Here is a 26,543-nt window from a genome sequence, read left to right as displayed (position 1 = left end):
ATTTTCTGCGTCATATTCTCACAACTTTGTATCCAAGCTTTCCAATATTCTTGTGCGAGGAAAACAGATATATCAGAAAGCAGGGGACACTGACCCAAAGGCAGCAGCTCTTCTTCATATAGGCTGAATGGTTATTGAACAAACCTGTTGTAATGATGCATAGTATGGAGTCAGGCCGGGGCAGTTGAGTGTAAACAGAAGCTGAGAGCATTTAGTCTACAGTGTTAATACTCCTCCTGTATTCACACAGGGCCCTGCACCTCGTCATTAATGGACCGTGAGCCGTGTTATTTAGGAACAGTCAGGCGTACGCAGTGCACAGCGTCCGTCCGTTTTCCACTAAGCTTTTTAAAAGCATAGTAAAAAAAACACACCCTGAATTTCTAATATCACCGTACATGATCAGAGCTTTTCTCCTCTTTACTGAGACCGCATACCTGCCTTTTACGAGACAGAGAGAGAGAGTGCGAGAGTGAGAGACACCTTTTTGTGTTTTTGTGAGCGCCTGGTGATTATGGAGCAGTTTGTCATAGGTCAGCTGATAAAGGCAGAATGGACATTTCGCTGTTTCCAACCCCACTCCGCATGTTTTTGTAAAGCACAAAATGTGAATTGAATTACCCTTGTATTGAGGCATTGTGTTTCTCTTTCCAATGTTTTTATTATAATTTTCAAAGATATACAGCATAATTTCAAATAGTTCATTGTGTTTGTTGTGGAAAATAACCACTATACTTCCTTCTCCCTTTTAGCCTCCTGTAGCGCCTCCCTCTGACCGAATAACTCCTGCTCCCTCTGAACCAATAGCCCCCGTAACATGGTGGCCTCCTCTCCTAACCTGCAGATTCGCCCTTCCACGGCCTCCTGCTGCCTCGTCATCCACCCCGTGTGCCCCCCCCAAAAAAATGTTCTTGGGGTTGCCTCTCGGGTCTCCGTCGTCGGCACGGTTGGCGCCGTTTCTCCTCTCCTACCTGGGCATCAACCTTCATCGCCTCCCGATAACGGACGGCCTCCTCCTCAGTAATTCTCCCGCAACCGAGGAGGACATCTACTAAAGTTACCTCCCGTTGAATCCCCGGCGTTTGCTCCTTCTGGGCATGCTGCTTGGTCCTTGTTTGGTGGGATCTTCTGTCACGTTCGTTCATAGACGGGTCAGACCAAGGCGCAGCGTGATATGCATACATGTTTATTTTAAACTTAATAAACAACGACAAAACAATAAACCAACGAAACATGACGTCCAAAGGTAACACACAACAAACCTCACACGGAACAAGATCCCACAACCCACTAGTGCCAATAGGCTGCCTAAGTATTGTCCCCAATCAGAGACAACGAGCGACAGCTGCCTCTGATTGGGAACCACACCGGCCAACATAGATCTAGACCTACTAGATCCTATAACATAGAACAAGCACAACAAGGAATATACACACCCTGACTCAACATATAAGCGTCCCCTGAGTCAGGGCGTGACAGACGGTCAACTGCGCCCATTGCCTAAGCCCCTTTTAGATCCAGAAAACCCCCTGCTTTCCCAGTACATCCAGCACCTTGATGTAATACTTAGTATTCGTATTTCAGTAATTATTTTTAGTGGATTATTTGATTATTTGTTATGGGACATGATGTAATACATAACATGATTAATGCAAGGATAATGTAATAACATGATGCTGTTAATGTATGTGACATAGACAAGCACTGTAGACTAGAAACATAATGCAATATAATCTGACACAGGTTGATATGTTTTAGGTTCTAAGCTTCCTTTTATCCAATTGTGGTCAAATGAAACAAGCTCTTAAGTCTTCAGAGATGCACCTATCATCCTATCATGATCAATACAAACCTGCAAAACAACAATCATATCATAACTATCTGGCCATATTTTGCTTCAACATAGTATAAGTACTCTGTGTGTTTGATTGCTGGCATTGGCAAGAGGATAGTACAGCCCTTATCTGTTGATTTTATGTCTGAGAAGAAGGGATGGTGGTGACTGTATCTCAGCTTTGGGTTATTATTGGATCGACTGTCATTCAATCGAAGGTGTATTCTGGCTAAGACACAACCTGAGAAAACTACGTGCCATCTCTGCATGGTTTGACAACAATTTTCTGCGTCATATTCTCACAACTTTGTATCCAAGCTTTCCAATATTCTTGTGCGAGGAAAACAGATATATCAGAAAGCAGGGGACACTGACCCAAAGGCAGCAGCTCTTCTTCATATAGGCTGAATGGTTATTGAACAAACCTGTTGTAATGATGCATAGTATGGAGTCAGGCCGGGGCAGTTGAGTGTAAACAGAAGCTGAGAGCATTTAGTCTACAGTGTTAATACTCCTCCTGTATTCACACAGGGCCCTGCACCTCGTCATTAATGGACCGTGAGCCGTGTTATTTAGGAACAGTCAGGCGTACGCAGTGCACAGCGTCCGTCCGTTTTCCACTAAGCTTTTTAAAAGCATAGTAAAAAAAACACACCCTGAATTTCTAATATCACCGTACATGATCAGAGCTTTTCTCCTCTTTACTGAGACCGCATACCTGCCTTTTACGAGACAGAGAGAGAGAGTGCGAGAGTGAGAGACACCTTTTTGTGTTTTTGTGAGCGCCTGGTGATTATGGAGCAGTTTGTCATAGGTCAGCTGATAAAGGCAGAATGGACATTTCGCTGTTTCCAACCCCACTCCGCATGTTTTTGTAAAGCACAAAATGTGAATTGAATTACCCTTGTATTGAGGCATTGTGTTTCTCTTTCCAATGTTTTTATTATAATTTTCAAAGATATACAGCATAATTTCAAATAGTTCATTGTGTTTGTTGTGGAAAATAACCACTATACTTTATTACAAATAAGGTCTTACAGAGTTTTTGTTGCATCAAGGAATGACTTTATTAAAGTTATAAACAAAGCCGATACCAGTCTGCAGAGTGGTACACCCCCTTACGGTCTCCCTCCATCTTATATAGTCCTCTTCAGTTTTCCCGCTCTTTTATTGCTCCGCCCACTTCCTTTGTCTCTGAGAGTGGCTAAACTCAACTTTCATTAAGTTCAGAGTACTACATTGCAAAAATCTCTGAAGCTGGAGACACTTATCTCCCTCACTAACTTTAAGCATCAGTTGTCAGAGCACCTTACCGATCACTGCACCTGTACACAGCCCATCTGAAATTAGCCCGCCCAACTACCTCATCCCTATATTGTTATTTATTTTGCTCATTTGTACCCCAGTATCTCTATTTGCACATCATCTCTTGCACATCTATCATTCCAGTGTTAATACTAATTGTAATTATTTTGCACTATAGCCTATTTTATTGCCTTACCTCCATAACTTTCTAAATTTGCACACACTGTATATATATGTATTTCTGTTGTATTTTTTGACTTTGTTTTGTTTTACCCCATATGTAACTCTGTGTTGTTGTTTTTATCGCACTGCTTTGCTTTATCTTGGCCAGGTCGCAGTTGTAAATGAGAACTTGTTCTCAACTGGTTTACCTGGTTAAATAAAGGTGAAAAAAATAAAAAAAATAAACAATCAATCAACCCTTATCTTGCAAAAACACTCATGTTTAGTTTAAACTCTGTTCAACCCTGGCTCTTTTCACTGTGTTTGAAGACAAAAACAAACGGCCCAAGCCAGTTTCAGTCTTTGATATGATAAGACAACCATGGATCTAAGTAAGAGCAAGTAATCTGGCCCTAGGGCAGATTCCCTCTCTACTCACCCACACAGTGAAATTAAATGACCCAATACAATTCCTGGCCCAGTAACAAAGAATTCTAACTTTATGCTCTTGATTAACCCAGTTCTACCTCATAGTCCATTAAACTCTACAGTTCATTAATAATAATTCACCACATGTTTCATCCATATCAGGTTATTTCGACTTATTAGTATGATTCTTTCTAGATAAAATCACTCACCTCAGACTAGTCATACTGTAATATAGTAGCTGGGTGTACAGGTACATTAAGTATTGACTTGATCACAGTGGCTCCCTATAGTGGTCAGACTTCTTGGGGTACAGCAGTAAGTTGGGGCCCAAATAAAGAAATAACCCCCTCCCCCAGTCAGTCCTGCCTGTCACAATCAACCCTCCTCACCACTCCCATGCCCAGAGACCTGCTTCTGCCACATCTTCCACAGATGGCACTGTCCCTGTCCCGTCGGCCGTTGGTGCCATGCCGTGTGTCCCGTGGAGGGCTTTGTCCTGTTGTCAGCCTGTTTCCTCTCCCTCTGTCACCCCTCAGTGACCCTGGCCCCCACAGCTCCCTGCAGCCTCAAGCACACTGTCTGTCTGTACCCAAGTGGCTCTCAAAGCAGGGCAGCAGGGACGGATGTACAGTGGTAGTTTCACTGTGATACATATCCAACTTGTAGTTTAGTGTTGTCATAAAACACTATCAGACTGTGGCTTGTGAGTATTCAAACACACACACACAAACACACACGACAGTTTTGCTAAATTGTCTCAGCAGGACTCACTAAATATCACCTCTGTGTCCTGTCTGTGTAAGGGGGAGAAGTGATGTTTTGACAAAGTTCTAACCCCAGAGGAAAGCACATCGATCCATGCTCAGAGGATGCTGCTGACACTTTGGAGCCTGTGCAACATGGCTTGCAGTCGCCCAGCAAAGTGCACTATAAAACACCATGCCAGTAGATGATCCAGTGTGTGAGTGCTTTCCTAATGTGTCCCAACACCCATTGACAAGCTAAATATCTGATTGTGAGGAAGACATCCCCCCCCCCCCCCCTTCTCTCTCTCTCACTGTCTTTCTCTGGTGTCCCACTTCAAGAGTGGCGGCAACACACACAAATGGCTTGTCGCCGTGGAAACCGCATGGCCAAACAACGCCGGCTGAGACAGACACTTCCGACGCAGCTATGCAATGCCGCACCGGGGTTGCCATGGCGATGGTGTAAACAGCCCTTTGGCCCAGAAAGGCAGAACAGAACAGAGGCTCTTAAAACATTGGGCGGTCGTTGGCACAGCGTCTTAAAAGAACGCAATACTGACCCGTGTGGGACTAGTAGTAAACCAGGCCTGGTGCAGAACAGGCCATTTAGCCATCTAGCTACTCCTATGGACCCCATACACTACCCACTCATGCCTTAGTGTTTCTCTCAGCGTTGGTCAGTTGTGCCATCTGTGTTTCCCCTAGGTGCACAATAATGAGAGCAAAAAAAAAGTTGGTCAGTTTTGATGTGAGCCGAGGCAGGCAGGGAGCGACTGGGCTGTGGGCAGGGTGCGAGCATGGGCCCTTTGTCCCACAGCGCTAGCCAGAGCACCCACAGGGTCAATTCTTTCCAGCACCAGACCTCAGGCTTTTGTTGGGGTGTTTTCTTTACATGAAACTGAGGCTAAATCATAAGTGCAACATGCACAAATATGGTGTGTATCATTGTAGTATGTCTGATGCTGTACTCTGTTACTATGAACTATGTACTGTACAAAGTTGACAAATGGGTCTTTTTGATATCTTCAAGAGATTCTTGTGTATGCAGCTTTCAAATGGAAGAGCATGAGAAGGTTAGATGATTAATCCACTTTACATCAGCATTTAAGCAATGTGAGTGACCCAACTTTGGGCATAGAGTTCCACCCCCTTGGATAAGGCCTTTTTGGGTGAACCCGTGGGTGAAGTTTTCCGCTCAACCTGATGGACTTAGTAGGATGTTGTATCCAGGCAGCATACACCTCCTTAATAGGCTTTGGGGAAAAAAGCATAAATCACAACTTTGCCTGTGGTATTTTTAGATACTGTCTATCTTGAGGAACCGCTCAAGTTCAATATGGCCACGTTTACACAGGCACCCCAAATCTGATCATTTTTTTCACTAATCAGATCAGCTCTGAAAAAGATCTGCTGTGAAAAGATCTAATGTGATTGGTCAAAATACCAGTTAGTGGAAAAAGATCAGAATTGGGCTGCCTGTGTAAACGCAGCCTATGTGAAGCTAGGTAGGTCTATGTAGTCTACTGAAGTGAAATTACCTCGTTGCCAACTTGAAACTACAGTTTCTTATCGAGTCATGAGGATGACAGTATTTAAAGAGGTAACTTACATTTACATTTTAGTCATTTAGCAGACGCTCTTATCCAGAGCGACTTACAGGAGCAATTAGGGTTAAGTGCCTTGCTCAAGGGCACATCGACAGATTTTTCACCTAGTTGGCTCGGGGATTAGAACCAGCAACCTTTGCTCTTAACCACTAAGCTACCTGCCGCCCCCCAACTCAAATGCAAAGGTCAGTGAAAATAACTCAAGCAAGCGTTTTTCACTGTAGCAGAATGACTAACGACAAAAGTGTAAATGGAAATGTCTTTGAAGTGCAGTTTGACATATGGCTTCAGGTATGTAGGCGGCGTTGGACCATTAGATTTATGGTCCATACGCCAGGGTAATATCTCAAGTATTCAATTGTTTCCTATTTTGATTACACCAGCTATTGGTGGTGCTGGAGGCAACTATAACACTGAAATATTGAGTCCACTGTATGTTGTGAGATTAAAGTGTTAATCTAAAGATTACTAAGCACCATGTAAATAGATGCATACGGGAATTGAAAGAGAAGTTTGTATTGCCTATTGAGGTAAACACATTTCACAATTAGAAATGGCCTAGTTCTTACTTTTCTTACACCTTGGTTTGTTGGTGGGTGTGGGTGTATGGACTGTACTGTATGTGTGTTGTACATTTTATATCAGTGTGCTCTGGGGTGGATTGGGCCTCCTGGGGATTGGTTGTATGATTCAGGAGAGGCCAGAATGTAAAGTGACCTGAATGCCGGTGATGTCAGCCCCTCCATTCATGAACAGCATGAATAATTGAGTGGCCAGCAGGCTCAGAGCACCAAGCAGCGGCAGAATGCAAAGTAGAAGCCACCACTTTGTCTTTCTGTCCCCCTCTCTTCACTCACACTCTCTTCACCGTCACTCTCCCTCCCTCAGACTCTCTCTGCTCCGGTCACTCTCCCTCCCTCACACTCTTTCTTCACCGTCACCCTCCCTCCCTCAGACTCTCTCTGCCACTGTCACTCTCCCTCCCTCAGACTCTCTCTGACACTGTCACTCTCCCTCCCTCACACTCTCTCTGCACCGTCACTCTCCCTCCCTCAGACTCTCTCTGCCACTGTCACTCTCTCTCCCTCTTCTACTCTATCAGCCTGTGTGTGCCTGTGAATATTGGATAAAACTAGTGATTGCGAGAGTCGAGAACACCCTTGCTTGGATACAGACATAGCGGGCGCACCAGTCCGGCAAACAAGAGCTGACAAACACATGGGGAACAGGAGAGAGGGGAGTCTAGGAGGGAGGGAGGGAGGCAGGAAGGGAGGGAGCAGCGTCAGATAGATAGAAACAGAGAGATAGAAATAGGCTGTGCACTAGCCTCAGGACACTCTCCAAAGGGAACGCTCTGCGCTCTCTCCTCTCTGCTTCCTCTCATCCGCCTGGCATGCTCCGGAAACCATCCTCCCCCCTTTCCCTCATCCTCCTGTCCCTCCTCTTTTCCCCGTCTGCGGCTCCTGCTGGTTGAATGAAGCCTTGGCTTGAAAAGGGGCTGATCGCATCGGAGCTGGGTCTACATGGCTACCAGGTTAGTGGGGAGGGAGGGAGCAGCCTGCCTGTCTGCATGCAGAAAGACAGACGCACTTCTGCTGCATTCCAGTGCTGAAGATGCAGATGGGGGTGGGGGTGAAAGGGGAGTGTCAGTCAACAGCCCAGCGATCCTCTTGTCCCGTTTGGCAGGTGTTGTCACAGGGATGTAATCTAGCTTGTTATTAAGAGATCACGCTGGCAGGAGGAGATCAGAGCCCTAAACCTGCTAAAGGAAATCTCCCAGGGCTCTCTCTCTTCTCTTCTCTCGATTCTGTTCTGTTCTATCCCGGGAGAGAGGAGGAGAAGGAGAGCTCAGATGAGCCGTTGGATGAACAGCTCCTCGTTGCTCCTTTCTCTATATGAGGATATGGAGGTTTTTGAGTGCGTCACGGCAACCAACGGAGGCTGGATGTTAGTGAACAATGTAAAGGATGCTGTTGTGCCTATGATTGACTGGTGAGGAGTTGGGACGGTCGATCATCTTGGATATGGTGGCCTTGTAGTTCTGTGGCCCCAGGGGATTTAACATCTATGTGTGTGCTTGTGTGTATGTGGGTGTGTGTGTGTGTGTGTATGTGTGTGTGTGTGTGTATGTGTATGTGTATGGGTTGGTAGTTAGTTGGGGGTGTGTTGGGAGTGGAGTGGGGTGGGGTAATGTGTTTATTGCATGGGTGTGTTTATGTGATGTTTGTGGGTGTGTTTGAGTGATGTTTATGTGATGTTTGTGGGTGTGTTTATGGGATGTTTGTGGGTGTGTTTGGGTGATGTTTGTGGGTGTGTTTATGTGATGTTTGTGGGTGTGTTGATGTGATGTTTGTGGGTGTGTTGATGTGATGTTTGTGGGTGTGTTTATGTGATGTTTGTGGGTGTGTTTGATGGTGGTGTGTGAGAGAGTAGGCTAGTATTACTTGTGTGTTTGTGCTGTTTGTGCTGTTTGAAGCTATGTTCATGCATGATTTGAGTGTGTAGGAGTATATGGATTTTACCTCAGAAATATTTGTACGACATTTGAGAGCCCATTTGCCTCTCAAATGTGTGTGTGTGTGTGTTGCCTTTGAGCTCGGTCCACCCCTGCCCTTTGGAGCACGGTGAAGCACAAGGTCCATTGCCAGATGGGTATTTTCCAGGGTCAGCAAACGCGACAGTGAGAACAAGGCCCCTCGGAACAGTCCGGAACTCTGGGCATTGTGAAGTGAAGCGTTGCCCTCCCCGTTTGGATAGCCTGAGCCCAGTGATTTAGAGCACATTAGAAAAAGACCGCAACAAAGTGTCACCAGCAGACTGATTTGCTTTTCTCACTGGGCATGTGTAGAGTACCAAGCTCATTATAATGCTTTTCAACCTGCATCTTACTGCTCAGTGTTCTTTCTTTGACCATAATTTACTTGTGTGGTCCAAGTGCATTGTTTTGTCATTCTGCTGCAGTATGTGCAGTCCATGTTCTTATCAACCTTATCTTACATACAATATAGTCGGGACTGTGATTGTTTTTGGTGCTGTAATGCAGATGAGCCCAGCTGCATCCCTGCCTTAGGGACCTACTGTATCTCCACACACAACCTGGTCTCAGGGCAATTCGTAGGATTTGGTACGTAAATCTGTTCCCTCTATTTAGTATGATAATATTACTTTACATTAGGTTACATTATGAATGGAATAGCGGTTGTACTATACCATACGAATTAGAGGACGTATAGTATCATATGTCTTACCCGGTCATACAATAGCATGTGAATTGCTTTAATTAACTTATCATACATCTCAGAGAACGCATAGTATTATATGTCTTTCTATGAGACCAGGTTGGTTGTTGCTTCATAACAACAGAGGAGAATTATGGGGAGAATTGATGTTGGTGGTAAGGAGAACTAACGACAAAAGTTAGAAGAATTTACGTAGCAGGTTAGGTGAATTGGGTTAAGGTTAGAATTAGGGTTCGGGGAAGGGTTAGCTAAAATTCTACAGTTGTTGCCGACGCGACTCGAACACGCAACCTTTGATTTGCTAGACGGTCGCAGTATACGCTCATCCATCCTCCCCGACCAACCCCCCTACTTGCGTTTCTGTCTAAAGTAACTAGAACATTAGTACATATTATAAAACATTAGTACATATTATATGTCATGGAGGTGTTCAGAAATAAGGTATTGTATGTTTTGTATGACTCTGAGGCCAGGCTTCAAAACAGTATGCAAATGATGTCATTAGATGGCCCATGGGGCAGCGCACAATTGGCCCAGCGTCGTCCAGGGTAGGGGAGGGAATGGCCGGCAGGGATGTAGCTCAGTTGGTAGAGCATGGCATTTGCAATGCCAGGGTTGTGGGTTCGATTCCCACGGGGGGCCAGTATGAAAAAAAAAGAATAATAATGTATGCACTCACTAACTGTAAGTCGCTCTGGATAAGAGCGTCTGCTAAATGACTAAAATGAAAAATGTAAATACTAATGTAGCAGGGGAAAAGGCGCAGGTTACCCAGTTCTACCCAGTCCTCAATCAAAGTCAGCCATGATAGTGTTGTCTCTCCCTCTCCAAATCCCTTATTTCCAGTTAAAAGGCCAACCTCAACAGAAGGCCTGTTTCTGCCCAGTAGATTATATATAGAAGCATATTATGAATATTTAAAGACATTCTCTCTAGTCCCAGTTGCTATAGCAATATTCATATAGAAGGTGCTTTGTTGTGCTTCATTGTGGGGGCGAGGAGCCTTATAGGCTTTTTAGCTAGTTATCCACAATCCACCATGCATTGTCTCTCACTAGTCATAACAACCACATATTTTTCTCTTACAAGTCATTATAACCACATCCACCTAATGTCCTCACAAGGTATTTCATGGAGCGGATGGTGTGGTGTATGGCGCATGCCCCTTCTGTGGCATGCAAAGGGTTCCCATGGTAATAAAGGGATTCTATGCTCATTCATTTTAACCCATTACCCTCCTTCACCCAGTATGTAGTGTTGTTGTATTGGAAGGTGTGTCATAAATGTTTGGCATTGTATACAAATGGTGCAGCTGCTTTAATGTTTTGTGTTATTGTTCTGGGTCAGCTTCAGGTATCGGCCAACATCCAGAAACAGCTGTCCCTATTGTTCTACTGTAGGATGCCATTCTTACCGCCCATGCATCTGTCCTCTCCTCTCGTGCTGAACAAACGAGAGACAATTTACTTGACAGTAATGTGTAATAGCCTGTCACACACGTTACTTTTGGTTCCTAGAGTAACCTATTGTAGCATGTGTATTTTTTCCTCGTGTTATTTAAATAAAATAATCTGCATTGTTGGGAAGGGCCCATAATTAAACGTTTCACTGTTAGTCTACACCTGTTGTTTACGAAGCATGTGACAAATAACATTTGATTTGATTTGGCTAAGGCTATGACTCTCGTCTGACCGTACATGTTAGCAGCATGTGTACCTGGTCTTGTCTAATGAGCAAAGACACACACTACTGGGAATGAGCTGATCAAACCTCCATTCATATGCTGATGATTTATCCATGTCCCTGTCATGGGCCTCTCACTCCACAGGGTTACCACCTTAATTTTCTTCCACTCTGCTCACCACTCTCTCTACTCAGCCTAACTAGCTCCACCTGTCCCTGCTCTGCTCTGCTCTAATTACTCTGCCAGCTGCGCTGCATTACCCACTACCTCTCCCAGTATTTAAGGCCCTGTCTTTCAGCTCTCCGGTGTCAGATCGTCTGCAAAGCTCACACCCGGAACCTGTTTGCTCGCGCTTCTGGCTCACCCTGGTTTTGTGACCCCGGACCTGCCTGTTTTTTGGATACTCTTCTGCCTCAGGAGATCCAGACCTGCTTCTGCCATTTCGACTCCTGACTACTCTTCAATCCCGGTAACTCTGACCAGCCTTCTGCCTTGCTACTACGTATTTTGGATTTCCCTTGAACTGTACTGCTGCCTGGTTTCATTCCGCCCTGTTGTGTCTGTGTCTCCCCCCCCCAGGACTTCTGGACCACCCACCACCGGCTTCATAGGACGCATCGCTGCCACTGGGGGGGGCACAGACCCAGCGCATTGGACGGGATCCCTGTTACCCCTGGAGCCTTCATTCACTCCCTACTTCCCTTTTCCCTTAAGTTTAATAAACTTTCTGGTGTGACGCAATTGTGGTCCTCTGGTCGTCTGTCTGAACCGTGACAGTACGATCTGACCATTATGGACTCAGCGCACACTTTCCCCGACATGGAAACCGATGAGCATGAGCAGCAGTTCCAGCAGCAGCAACAACAACTCGCCATGATCATTCAACTCCTCACCAACCTTACCCCAGCCAGTCTGCCCACCAGCCCAGCCCCCGAGTTACCTGCCCCGGTCATTGCAGCCGCTGCTCCGGAACCCAAGATTGGAAACCCCGAGCGGTTCAACGGCGATTCAACCCAGGTCCGGCCATTCCTGACTAGCTGCCGACTTCAGTTCTCCTTGCAGCCAAGGACCTTCGCCACGGAGGGGGCTAAAGTTGGGTATGCCATCACTCACCTGACGGGCCGAGCTCGACTCTGGGGAACAGCAGAGTTCGAACGTCAAACCCCCGCATGTGCAACCTTCGACCTGTTTGCTGAGGAGATGCTGAAGGTGTTTGACCTGGATTCACCCACCGCAGAGGCGTCTCGTGAACTGTTCAGTATTCGACAAGGCAGACGTACAGTCGCAGACCATTCCATCGACTTCCGAACCCTGGCTAGACGAAGTTCTTGGAACACACCATCGTTGGTGGACGCGTTCTTCCATAGTTTGGCTGACTATATCAAGGACGAGTTGGTCTCCCATGAACTGCCTTCCACTCTTGATGAAGCCATCGCACTGACTGTCAGGATCGACAGAAGGATACAGACCCGTCGTCGTGAGAGGGGGCGCCAAGGTCCACCTACTACCGGCATTCGGAGAGATCCGACTGGGCTCCTGTCATCTACTGCCACTCACCCAGGTCAGCTTGATCAGTCTGAGCCTATGGAGATTGGGCGAGCCTCCCTCACTCCTGCAGAGCGCCAGCGCCGCTTCACCTCAAACCTCTGCCTCTATTGTGGAGGTGATGGACATCGTGTGGTAACCTGCCCTTTAAAGGGCCGAAGCTCACCGGGCATAGGGGGAGTCCGGTTGAGTTCAATGACCATCCAGTCCTCCGACCGCAAACCCCTGCTGCAAGTTCACCTCCGCCTCTCTGACTCAACTCACACCCTGGCTGCTCTGGTGGATTCTGGCGCCGAAGCCAACATAATGGACATCAAGCTGGCACGCCAACTGGGACTGGAGAACCTCCGTTTGACACCTCCTATTCCTGCCCGGGCACTGGACGGACACTTACTCGGATCGGTCACTCATGTCACGGCCCCGGTCTCGATGGGTCTGTCCGGAAACCATCAAGAAACTATCCAGTTTCACCTGCTCCCCTCTCCAGGCCAACCCCTCATCCTGGGTTACCCATGGCTCCGCCGGCACAACCCTCAGCTCGACTGGGTGACCGGGGTGATCAGGGAGTGGGGAGAGGACTGCCACCGAACCTGCCTGCTTGCTGCCGCACTACCCCCTCGGCCAGTACCTACTAACTCCGCTCCTGACCTCTCCAATGTCCCAGAATGCTACCATGGTCTCAGAGAGGTGTTTAACAAAGCAAGAGCCACATCTCTGCCCCCTCACCGACCGTACGACTGTGCCATCGACCTCCTCCCTGGAACAGCTCCTCCAAGGGGTCGTCTTTATTCGTTGTCTGCTCCTGAAAGAAAGTCCATGGAGGACTACATCAATGGCTCTCTGTCCGCAGGATTAATCCGTTCATCTTCATCTCCTGCTGGTGCTGGCTTCTTCTTTGTGGGGAAGAAGGACGGATCTCTTCGCCCCTGCATCGACTACAGGGGACTCAACGACATCACAGTGAAAAACCGTTACCCTCTGCCTCTGCTCACCTCTGCTTTTGAGTTGCTCCAGGGAGCCACTGTTTTTACCAAGTTGGATCTCAGAAACGCTTACCACCTAGTGCGGATCCGGGAGGGAGATGAATGGAAAACCGCATTCAATACACCAACAGGCCACTACGAGTATCTGGTTATGCCTTTTGGCCTCACCAATGCTCCTGCTGTGTTCCAGGCTCTAGTGAATGATGTACTGCGGGACATGTTAAACAAGTTTGTCTTCGTTTACCTGGATGACATCTTAATCTACTCCAGAAACCTGTCTGAACACACCCGCCATGTCCAGCAAGTCCTTCATCGTCTTCTGGAGAATTCCCTCTACGCCAAGGCAGAGAAATGTGAGTTTCACGTCAAGACAGTGGCCTTCCTGGGGTACATAGTGGCAGAGGGAAGTATCCAAATGGATCCTGCCAAAGTATCAGCAGTCACTTCATGGCCAGTTCCGGAGAACAGAAAGAAGCTGCAACAGTTTCTGGGGTTTGCTAACTTCTATAGGAAGTTTATCCGGAACTACAGTACCGTTGCTGCCCCTCTCACTGCTCTAACCAGCACCAAGCAACCCTTCACCTGGACCCCAGCAGCCGACAAAGCCTTTAGTACCCTCAAGGTGAGGTTCACCTCCGCTCCCATCCTCCAGATGCCTGATGTGGACCGGCAATTCATTGTGGAGGTGGACGCCTCGGATGTGGGAGTTGGTGCTGTGATTTCTCAGTGGGCTGCGGAGGATAGGAAGCTCCATCCCTGTGCCTTTTTCTCACGTCGGTTGTCCCCCTCTGAGTGCAATTACGACATAGGGAACCGTGAGCTGCTGGCTGTGAAGCTTGCCTTGGAGGAGTGGCGTCACTGGCTGGAGGGGTCCACCATTCCATTTCTCGTTTGGACCGATCATAAGAACTTGGAGTACATCCGCACGGCCAAACGGTTGAACTCCAGGCAGTCCCGCTGGGCCCTGTTCTTCACCAGGTTTAATTTCACTCTGTCATACCGGCCTGGATCACGCAACACCAAGCCAGACGCCCTCTCCCGTCAATTCCAGAAGGATGACACCCCCTCCAAGGACCCTGTGTCGATTCTGCCAAGTCCCTGCATCGTTGCAGCTCTGACCTGGGCTGTTGAGGAACAGGTGCTGGAGGCTCTCCGTAACCAGCCAGGTCCCAGCACTTGCCCAGCTGACCGCCTTTTTGTCCCCGAAGACCTGAGGTCCCAGGTCGTTCAGTGGGGACATGACTCCCGCCTAGCTTGTCACCCTGGCTCCACCCGCACTTACAACCTGCTCGCCCAGAGGTTCTGGTGGCCCTCTCTGAGGAAGGATGTACGGGAATTCGTCCAAGCCTGCCCCATCTGCAACCAACACAAGTCGTCCTGCCAGCCCCCAGCCGGATTGCTGCAGCCCCTGCCTGTGCCCAGACGTCCCTGGTCTCACATCGCCCTTGACTTTGTCACGGGGCTGCCCCCTTCAAGTGGCATGACCGTCATTCTCACCATCGTTGACCGTTTCAGCAAGATGGCACACTTCATTCCCCTCCCCAAGCTCCCAACCGCCAAGGAGACCGCCCAGGTGGTCCTGGAACACGTCTTCCGGATCCACGGACTGCCAAGGGATGTAGTTTCTGACCGTGGTCCACAATTCTCCTCCGCTTTTTGGAAGGAGTTCTGTCACCTGCTGGGAGCCACAGTCAGTCTGACTTCCGGATTCCATCCCCAATCCAATGGGCAGTCAGAGCGGGCTAATCAGGAGCTCGAGAAGGCACTGCGATGCATGACTTCACGCAACCCCCACTCCTGGTCGCAGCAATTGACATGGGTGGAGTACGCACACAATTCTCTGACCTGCTCTGCCATCGGTATGTCCCCTTTCCAATGTGTTTATGGATACCAGCCTCCTCTATTTGCCAGCCAGGAGGAGGAGGTTACTTGCCCATCTGCACTTGCTTTTGCCCGTCGATGTCGCCGCACCTGGTCACAAGCCCGAGCCACACTCCTCAGATCCGTTGCCAGCTACACTACCGGGGCCAACCGTCGGAGAATTCCTGCTCCCACCTACCATGTTGGTCAAAGGGTGTGGTTGTCATCGAAGAACCTGCCACTCAGGGTGGAGTCGCAGAAGCTGGCACCTCGGTTCATTGGCCCATTCCCTATCATAAGAGTGATTAGCCCAACTGCTGTCCGGCTCCAACTGCCTAATTCCCTGAGGGTGCACCCCACTTTCCATGTGTCTAAGATTAAGCCCATCCATGAGAGTCCGCTGGTCCCTGCTGCGCCTGGTCCTCCTCCTCCACGGCTCGTCGATGGTGGTCTGGTTTACACCGTCCGCCGCCTGCTTCGGTCCAGACGGAGGGGTAGGGGTCTCCAGTACCTCATTGACTGGGAGGGCTATGGACCTGAGGAAAGGACCTGGGTGCCAGCTAGTCGGATTGTGGATAGGACTCTCATCACCGCTTTCCACCAACGGCATCCTGATCAACCTGCAATCCGTAGGGGCCGCCCCAGAGGGGTCCCTAACCGTCCGGCCCGCTCGGCTTCCTGTCCTGTGCCTGATCCTGTCTCGGGACCTGTCCCATCTCCCGACCACGGCCCTCCGGCTTCCTCCGAGGATGAGGACGTTCACTCGGACCGTTCGGAGGAGTTCTAGCCCTCCTCCGGCTCCCCTCCTCCCGCCCGGCGTGGTGTTGCTCTTGGGACTTCTGGGGCCGTCCCTTGGGGGGGGGGTTCTGTCATGGGCCTCTCACTCCACAGGGTTACCACCTTAATTTTCTTCCACTCTGCTCACCACTCTCTCTACTCAGCCTAACTAGCTCCACCTGTCCCTGCTCTGCTCTGCTCTAATTACTCTGCCAGCTGCGCTGCATTACCCACTACCTCTCCCAGTATTTAAGGCCCTGTCTTTCAGCTCTCCGGTGTCAGATCGTCTGCAAAGCTCACACCCGGAACCTGTTTGCTCGCGCTTCTGGCTCACCCTGGTTTTGTGACCCCGGACCTGCCTGTTTTTTGGATACTCTTCTGCCTCAGGAGATCCAGACCTGCTTCTGCCATTTCGACTCCTGACTACTCTTCAATCCCGGTAACTCTGACCAGCCTTCTGCCTTGCTACTACGTATTTTGGATTTCCCTTGAACTGTACTGCTGCCTGGTTTCATTCCGCCCTGTTGTGTCTGTGTCTCCCCCCCCCAGGACTTCTGGACCACCCACCACCGGCTTCATAGGACGCATCGCTGCCACTGGGGGGGGCACAGACCCAGCGCATTGGACGGGATCCCTGTTACCCCTGGAGCCTTCATTCACTCCCTACTTCCCTTTTCCCTTAAGTTTAATAAACTTTCTGGTGTGACGCAATTGTGGTCCTCTGGTCGTCTGTCTGAACCGTGACAGTCCCCATTGTTTTGCTTTGTTTTGTTTTATCTCAAGAGGAGAGCACTGCCGAGAATTCCTCCCTGACAAAAAGCAGTTATGTTGGTTTCCATGGAGATGCAGTCTCACTTTCATGAGGGAAAAAACTGTTATGGGCTGCCTTTATCATGTTGAGTGACGTGTGATCCAACTCTGAATGCTCATGATAACTGGTTGCACTGTTCTAAACATTTTTCAGAAACACCTTCAATGCATTTAGGCTCTCTAGGCATGCAATATTAGTCGGCGTAGGTTGATAATGAATGTTTTCAAAGACAGGTACATAGGCTTCTATCCAATCAGAGGACAGATAACAGAGCTGACTTCAGGTGATGGATATCAGGGCCTGTGATCATTATGACCCTGTGGTCAGTCAGAGCCATTACACTTATGGAGTGAGACTGGCCATAATGGGGTTATAAAGCCACAGGTAAAGGTGATGATGATGACTGGCAGATATCTGACTGGGTAGTTCAGGTACGGTGTGTCCTGTGTGCTCAGCTCAGATCTTCACTCTGTCTGGTTCTGTGGATCTGATGAAAGCCAGGTGAGAGTGAGACCATTAGTAACTGAGCCAGGATGTGACATGAAAGAGGATGCAGCTCACACAGCCCACTGGCATATGAGAACTGTTCTGTGTGTGCTTGTGTGTATGTGTGTCAGTGTCTGCGTCAATGTGTGTCCAGGTGCATCTGCGTCCTGTGGGTGCGTACATGCATACTTCCGTTTATGTGTGTGCTGCTGCAGTGTGTGTGTGTGTGTGTGTGTGTGTGTGTGTGTGTGTGCACCTGCAGAATGTGTGTGTATCTCAGACAGACTCTGGGTTCAGACACTGATTAACATGCAGGAGAAATAGCAGTGTCCTCTGCTTTGTACCAGCTCACTGCATTATTCACTGATACAACAACACTACATATTATGAGGGCAGCTTGTGAGGCACTTTTACATGCATACATTGACATATACCAGTACACATACATTTTTGTATACAGGTACATAGGCCTATACTCACAAATGCTCAAACATATACTGAATCATCGTTGTCTATGCTTGTATGTTGAAGTATTATGCAGTAGGTACGTGTGCATACAGTCAGTTCTCCAAAAACCTGCAGTACATACAGTATGTACTGTACATACACAAACACACTTTTGCTTATCACATAACACCACATCATTTGTTTGTAAACACAATGTACTCTATCAGAGCTGATGATCCATCCATCCATCCCATTAGTTAGATGAGACATCAGTTCTGGGTACTGCAGAGCACAGTGCACCTGGTCTGTATCCATGCAGACAGACAGACAGGCAGACAGGCAGACAGTGGCCACCAGTACTAATCACTATGATTTAGTCTAAGCTGCATGCAGGGCTTCTTTGAAACAGTAGAATGGTATAATAAGCAGCAGTGGGATATGATATTCATTATCTGACTCATGGTTTCTTTCACTAATCCTCATGACTCGCGAAGAGTATGTGATCTGTTTTTGACCGTGCTATTTTCTCTGGTGCTAGCTGCTGCTGTTGTTGTTATTGGTCTGTGGGTTATGTAGGCTAGCTGCTGTTGTTATTAACTGTGTTAGTGGGTGGCTTTCAAGCCTATTTGCCGTGATGTAACCTGATTACCCACTCCGGGGATGAATGGGTCTCAGTCTTTACATGGTACACTAGCAGGCCTAGCATTGCCTGTGGGAAGGCAACACATTTGCATCATTTACATGGCTTACACTTAGATAAGGTATTTAAATATTAGTTCCTCAATGTTATTAATGTAATGTCTGTCATTGTTTTGTAATGGGTTTTGGCCCGGCCCTACATTTACAAACAGTGAAGAATATGTTGTTTCATGATGTAATTAAGAAGTAGAATTAATACTCCCTCTCTCTCTCTTTCTCACCCCCAGTACTGCCAGTAACTCAAACAGGAGCACGCCCGCTTGCTCGCCCGTCCTGCGTCCTAAACGCTCGCGCTCACCCACGCCCCAGTGCCTGGAGCCTGGTGAGAACATGGTGGAGAAGGGCCACTCGGACCACTCCTCTGACAAGTCCCCCTCCACCCCCGAGCAAGTGGTACAGCGAACCTACTCTCTGCAGTCTGCCCGCAGCGGAGGCAAGAACTCCAAGGTGAGCCTCACTGCGCAGGTGGACCGTCTCCGTCTCAGGGCCCTCCTCTTTCCACCAATCACAGTACAGCACAGTACAGGATCATAGTCCTCCTCCACCAATCACACTACAGCACAGTACAGCATCATAGTCCTCCTCCAACAATCACACTACAGCACAGTACATGATCATAGTCCTCTTCCACCAATCACACTACAGCACAGTACAGGATCATTGTCCTCTTCCACCAATCACACTACAGCACAGTACATGATCATAGTCCTCCTCCACCAATCACACTACAGCACAGTACAGGATCATAGTCCTCTTCCACCAATCACACTACAGCACAGTACAGGATCATCGTCCTCTTCCACCAATCACACTACAGCACAGTACAGGGGCATAGTCCTCTTCCAACAATCACACTACAGAACAAACAGTACAGCATCATAGTCTCAAATAGTACCTCCAACAGTGTTGTTTTCAAAATGACTTGTTCATCACACAGTGCATTCATAACTTACAAATAGATAATGTTAGCCTAGCCTATCACTTCAGTTCAGCAAGACATTTGTATCATCCCTGAACACCACTTCCAGTACAATCTGAAATCAGCATTTATCTGGTGATCACTGAGGTGATACAGGGGATAAATTATGTTTTGTGATAAAATTAAATAAAATAAAATACTGTTTCCCCTGACATAACGTCTTTGATAACCTCAAAATGTTGCCAGTAAAGTCTTATTGTCTTCTTGCATTCCATAAAACATGTTCTGTAAGAAATAGCCAACGAGAAGGAGTGAGATATAGTCATATTTTGTGAAATGGCATGGTTTTATCCGTATTTATTTGCCATTTCACAGTGATTTTACCCCCATCATACTTCAGCATCGGCACACCATACTGGATCGAACATGACATCCTCATGTAGCTCCAATTTACAGTGGTACAATGTACTCCTGATACAGGGTGCTATGACTCTGATAGGGTAATGTCCAACTCCCATCCTCAAACTATAGGTCAGATTTAACTGTCACTCTGGTACAAGTGGCCAATCATGGACTGAGTAACGAGACCCTCAGCACATCAATTGTGGATAAGGACCCATCATCATCAGCAAAGACACTTATATCACACATCCACCCTATTCTTCCCCTATCACCTCCCTCCTTTTCTCCCTCCCTCCCTCCCTCCATCCATCCCTCTCTCTCCCTCCCTCCCTCCCTCCCTCCCTCCCTCCCTCCATCCATCCTCTGGTCCTGTCAGAGGGGCATTGTAATCACAGGCAGGGCGCTTAGTCAGCCCTTTCCATCGCATCACTCAGCCAGTCATTAACTGCAACTATCTCAACTCTGCAAGGCTCGTTCTGACAGAGGGTGGTAGGCAGGTCAAGAGGCTGTAGTCTCGCTTCTCGCTCATCAGCGTCTGAACTGAAGAGTAAGGTAGTGGAGGGAAGAATAGGAGCTTTGACTGTGCGTAACTCGGCTTACATCTCAAGCAAGACATGAACATGAGAATATTGAGTGATATATTTAGTCTTTTCCTCTTCTGAATATCTTATTCTTGTGAAGTGATAAGGAGCATGGTAGTTGGCGGTCACGGCTCTCTCACCTCTCATCCGTTTTCCCCTTCACTCACTGCTCCCAGTGCTCCCCAGTCCTTGTGGTGTCAGACGCCTGTTGCTTTGGTTGTCATTGTGTTCTCCTCTTCTCTCATCCTTTTTTCTTGACACAGAGTGCTTACTTTTTCTTACTTTCTCTTACTTTCTCTTACTTTCTCTTGCTTTCTCTTGCTTTCTCTTACTTTCTCTTGCTTTCTCTTACTTTCTCTTGCTTTCTCTTACTTTCTCTTACTTTCGCTGCTGCTATATGAAATGTCTGTGATCTGAAACTGACTGTTTTCAATTCCTTTTTTGGTTCTTTCAGCTGTTGTATCTTGCAGTGTTTTGGTTTCTGATTTCTTTGTTCTTCTCCTGATGCATGCTAGTCTCACAAGCGACTTTCCAAAGTAAGCATTACTCTTTTCTGTTTTTACACCCCCACCACACCCTCACCCCACCTCAATGTCTTGTGAGTTGTCCTGTGCCCCCCCTCCTCCACCCACATCTTCCATCTGAACACACTCCAGATGGCATCCATGTTGCTATGACCTTCTCCTCTACCCTCCTCTCCTCTACCACGCTGCTGCCCTTCCTCTTGTCTTCCTCCCTGCAGGGCTGCTGGCTTTCAAACACGTCTCTCTCCCAGCTTGTCTCAGTGTGCTTCAGCCTGCTCTATCTCCTCAATCCCCTGCCCCAAGTCCATTAAAACTTGAACATGGCCTGTTGTTGTCTTTAAACTAAGAGCACCCTTATCTCTGAGATGCTGAGTATGTGCCTGAATGCAGAGGGATGGTGGCGGGGGGGAGGGGCGACTGTGAAATTCCTTCTGCATCCCTTTCCACCACTCCTGTGTGACATTCATATTTGATCAAGGCTGAGCCTAGAGCTTTCTACATCAGAAGCTCCTTTTCTCTGCCTCGCACCACAAGCCCAGAATACACCACTCCTCTCCTCAGACAAGACAGCAGCAGAGTCTGTGTGTCACGGGTTAGTTAGAGCATTTTCATGTAAGGACCCCTTATTCGTTGCAATCGGCTGCATTCAGCTTTGTCATGGACTATGGGACAGCCAGACAGGGGATGGCGTTAATGGCAGCCAAGTGACATTCAGTCAGTTGAGTTGGTGTTCAGGCGGTGTCCGGCCCATTTCATAGCACACCCAATCGATGACATCAACCCTCAGGCCCGTGGTGTGGCTGAGTGCCAGCCCTCTCTGGCCCCACATGAGCCCCCGGCCCGCAGTCAGAAGGAGTCACATGACCCTGGCACTGTGTGCAGTCGCCCAGGCAATGTGAGCTCTGTCACCCTAGTCTAACGCAATCCAGATAACAGGCAGGCAGGGAGAGAGAGGGGCTCCCTCTCTGTAGAGGACCCGGGCCGGCTGTCCCACAATAACTAACTGACTGGCCGCTTCAGTGATGATAGCTCTGCTCAGTCTTCCACTGTAACCAATCAATGAGGCTGTTTATGGAACCGTAAACAGTGAGCAGCATTACAGAGAGAGTACATAGAGACTCATCATAAAGACCCATCTCAGACCAAAACACTGAGACATGGACACATCATGAAGGTATAGTTAGATAGTACAATAGTGTGTCATGGATCTTTTAGTGCGGTAGCCTAGCACTGTTAGTACACATGCAAATAAAAACCAAAGCCTTTTCTCCTCTCTTGTTGTTCAGCTCTTTCCTTCATGTAGGTTAACTCTTCATCTTCTCTTTAATTTCCTTTCAGTATGACAGACTAAACCTGATTAAAGTAAGCATTTCCTTTTGCTTTCATTTGCCCTTTAACCCCCTAGTCCGATTTGACCAGTGACCTCCTCTTCCCCTCCTCTGTAGTTGTGTGATGTCAGTCAGCGCCCCTAGCTGTCTCCACTTCCTCTCTCAGACCAGAACTTCCTCCTCTCCTCACTCTCCTCCCTTACTTAAAGTGTTCTCTCTGTTGAAGACCTGTTAGTTGGACCACCATTACAAACACTGCTGTACTCTGGCCTTGCCAAGAGTCTCACCAGTAAGACGTACTGATGTCAAGTCATGATTATTTCTGAGGAAATAGAAGTCACTCCTTTTGCACAATGTTAAATATCAAAACGTTGATACAACATCTCAGTTGGTAGAGCATGGTTGGTTGTGGGCTTTAGTAGTTGTGGGATTGTGGGATTTAGCAGTTGGTTATGGGTTCGATTCCCACAGGGGACCAGTACGAAAAAGTATGAAAATGTGTGCACTCACTACTGTAAATCACTCTTGATAAATGACTCAAACGTAAACATTTAAAATGCTATATAATATTGTTGTTGCTTAAAGCACTTTGTGATTGTAATGAAAAGCGCTCTAAAAGTTTAATAAATTATAATAATTAATAAATTATAATAATAATAACCATGGTTCATCACCTGAGGACATTCATCTGTTTAAATCTGAATAACTGACTCAGTTCTGTGGGGGTCTTCTTGGCCACAGGGCTGTTTAGATCGGGTTATTCTTTAGGCTTGGTGCTACAGTCTTTCTTTACTGTTGTACTGGATGGATCAGGCCTGCTCAGTTCTGTTTGTCAAAACTAGGTTGGCTATGTGGGTTATACCTGATAGGTTTGTCTGGGTTACAGCTAGCGCTGGTTAGTTCTGGTTTGGTCCGGTTGGTTGGTTGGTTGGTTGGTTGGGTGAGAGAGAGCTGGCCCTGGCTCTGGCCTGGGTTGTGTAAAGTAGCTAGTTGTTCCAGGCCTTTCTGATCCTCAGGGGAATCCAGGCCAAGACACTACTACCGTACACAAGCTCTCTCTCTCTCGGTCCACTTAATCAGTGGGTGTTAACCTGCTTCTTAGTGCTGCTGACACACATCCCAGACACACATGTGCTTCGTGGGGAGGCAAACACTTGATTTAGACACGCATGCACATTTACACACCTGTAGGCTATAAAGATGCACTTACAAACATGCAATTACACCAACTCCAAAACACTTGTACAATGGCATGCACACACACTCACTCACACACTTTGCAGACACCTTAAAGCTTAAGTCTTCTCTCACGCCTCTGTCACCTTCAGATGAGATTAGCCCTGTCCACGTCAGAGCCCAGAGTCCAGGGACAGGACTGGGGCCTCACAACTCTCAGACAGGAAACACTACACTCTTATCTGATAGCTGAAATATTTGAACATTATCTACATTCACATCTCCAAAGGATTGATTTACAATGTTAGCCTTGCACCAGTATGCCTCTTGTATGTTTTCACTGAAATGACAAACCATATATTTTGTTATTGCCTTGTTAAGTTTAATACAAATAAAAACATCTTAATGGCATCAAGAGGAAGGAAGCCGTTTTCTTGTACTCCTGCTAGGTACTACTAGACATAAACTGACATGTTTTTTTCCCACTAAAATCATGCTTGATTATCCTGCTCTTTCTCCACCCACTGGATGGTCCCTAGCATGCCTCCCTCTCTGATCACAATGCTGAGAGGCATTACACTCTCTTTTTTAGCCCCATAAAACAGAAGCAGGTGAGTTATGGTTGGAATAAACACTCTTGTTATGGTTCTGCCAATAACAGTGTGTATACTGCCCTCTGCTGTTAGAAATATACAACACACAGCAGGACACAATTCACCTCTATACACAAGCATTTAGAAGCAACTCTATATCATTAATAGATAATTTAAACACTTAGAAACAAAGATACACATATTGTACCACACCCAACCCCAATCCCCCATCTGCTTAGCAAATAGCCATGTAAATGAATATTTGTGAAGCCCAAATACAACACAGAAATCAAGGAATCGATGAAAAGTCCAACTAAAATATGTGACAAGCTCAAGGGGATATAACTCTGTTGGATATCAGTGGAGGCCTGTGTTCATGGTAGGAGGTACCCACCCAGAGGTTGACATTCACACCTTCTATAAATACCCACAGTCTGTTTTTATCCTCCACTGGCCTCTATGTGTTTATGATATTGAGCCATGTGGCCAAGTATTGGTGTGTCCTTGTCTCATTGACTTACACTTGTCTTTGTTCTCTCCTCTCTGTGTTGCTCCTCGCTGTCTACAGAAGAGCCAGAGCTGGTACAACGTAAGTTTCATCCTCTTACTCTTTTTGTTAAGAGGTGTGTGTGTGCGCGTGCTTGTGTGTTTGTGTGTGTGTGAGGTTACGAGGTGAAGGGTTCTAGACCCTGTTTAGAATCACATGAGGGTATATGCTTAAGGTCACTTTCATATGGAGCTCAGGCTTACCCAGGACGCTAACCAGTGGGATTTAGAGTTGTAAGAGTCTAGTGCTACAGTGTGACGGCATGCTGAATTAATAAGAAAAATGACTGATGTCCCAGATGAATCATGAATAAACCAAATGCTGTGAGGATTAATAAAAATGTCATGTTTTGCCACAAGAGGGTGTCCTCCACCATTTTGTTGCAAACTCCCATACCTTACTACTGATGTGATTCATAGATGAATGTTTGACAGACAGAAACTTCTTGTAGCGAAAGTATGGCGACAGCCCGAACCAGTGATATTGTGTCTCTCATTCCAACACCAAGACCATTACACCAAGAGGTCCTGGCTTAATACAAGGTTGCCGGGCCAGTGTACTAAGAGACAAGGTTGCTACATTTTAATGGGGCTGTAATTCATTCCTTTCGTTTTGATTCTTCTAAAACAGCCAAGTAAATTTACTTGATGGCTCAGTTGGCCATGTTTATGTGAGAAATGGTTTGATACCCTGGTATGGTGTTATTATAAAGCCATGGTTTCTCCTATGGTGTCTCTATGGGACTCCATTTTATTTTCCCTTGTTCTGTTGTTTTATTCCTTTCTGTTAGAGCCGATTTGGGCATATTTTGTATAAAAGACTGAACATACTGAGCTCCATGTACATTTGTGTAAATATATTAAATATTAATGTATATGATGAAATATTAGGTACGTACCTTTATGATTTATTTACCGGATTGAGATATATTCATTTGTTATTAGTGTAACTCAGTTTTTGGCCCCCCCTCTTGCCCATTCATTGTACTGTGTTAATTGTGTTAGTATAAAGGCAGGAAGTTGGGCCTTCGGGGGGAGGAGTCCTTGCTAGATGCGGGAGCGGTATAGTTTTTTGACCATATAGACATACAGAAATACAGACAGACAGGTCATATTATATTATGTATTTGCATTTCAAGTAATCTCTGCTTTAAGTTGATTGGAGAATACCTTTTTGTTAGATAAGAAGAATAAACATTTTCTGTTGCACTATATCCCTGGATCTCATTGAATGTTTGGCCGTTTGGAAACGTTGAGTGTGGACTGTATGCGTCCGAAACAACCCCGCTTCAGGCTAGGGCAGTGGCTATGGTAAAGAGGAAAGGAAGCCACTACATTCAAGTCAAAAAACTCCGTGAAGGATTACTACCGGAAGGAAATCTCCGGTTCGGACACACGCTGGATTTTGTTCTATTTGTAATTGCATTCGGACCATAAGGACAGCTCGCTTGGAAGGATTTGAACTCCTAGATTTCGCCAGCCGTGAGTAACCACTGCGAATGAATGAGCTGCCCTGTTCAAGGCGATCGTTTGATCATGCATATTATGGAAGCGCAAATGTGCTTATAATTGGAATGTTTGATAAACTTGGGAATGGAATTCAAAATACAGCGCTGTGAAAACAATTAAGAAGTTTAAGTTTGGGAAACACAGATCCTATGCACAATGTAGCCTAATCATATATCTAATATTTGGCCTAACGTGGAAATGCAATCCATCAACGCAACGAATGCAACTTAAGGATCTAAAGATACTGCGTGTTAAAACTTCATTAAAGGGACAAAACCTCAACGGGATGAAATGTCTAAAACGCATCTAAAATGCCAAACTTGCACATGTGCAATTCAAAATGGGTCAATA

At 46.9% G+C, this 26,543-nt stretch overlaps 1 protein-coding gene across 1 annotated transcript in view; it reads left to right on the top strand.

Annotated features, from left to right (window-relative positions):
• Window positions 1-26,543, top strand: part of LOC311102278 (protein Aster-B-like) — a gene marked incomplete at its 5' end in the record, with an annotated part of 118,723 nt that overhangs the window by 72,170 nt on the left and 20,010 nt on the right. Inside the window, 4 exons of the mRNA XM_084143569.1 lie at window positions 18,842-19,061; window positions 21,032-21,052; window positions 22,379-22,402; window positions 24,706-24,726. Of these exons, the coding sequence (XP_083999695.1) occupies window positions 18,842-19,061; window positions 21,032-21,052; window positions 22,379-22,402; window positions 24,706-24,726 (286 nt within the window). The remainder of the gene's footprint in view (window positions 1-18,841; window positions 19,062-21,031; window positions 21,053-22,378; window positions 22,403-24,705; window positions 24,727-26,543) is intronic.

This window comes from Coregonus lavaretus (assembly GCF_964263955.1).
Source record: "Coregonus lavaretus genome assembly, chromosome: 26".
In the NCBI taxonomy this organism is placed as follows: Eukaryota; Metazoa; Chordata; class Actinopteri; order Salmoniformes; family Salmonidae; genus Coregonus; species Coregonus lavaretus.
Note: the sequence above shows the minus strand (reverse complement) of the source record. Positions and strands in the feature narration are given on the sequence as shown.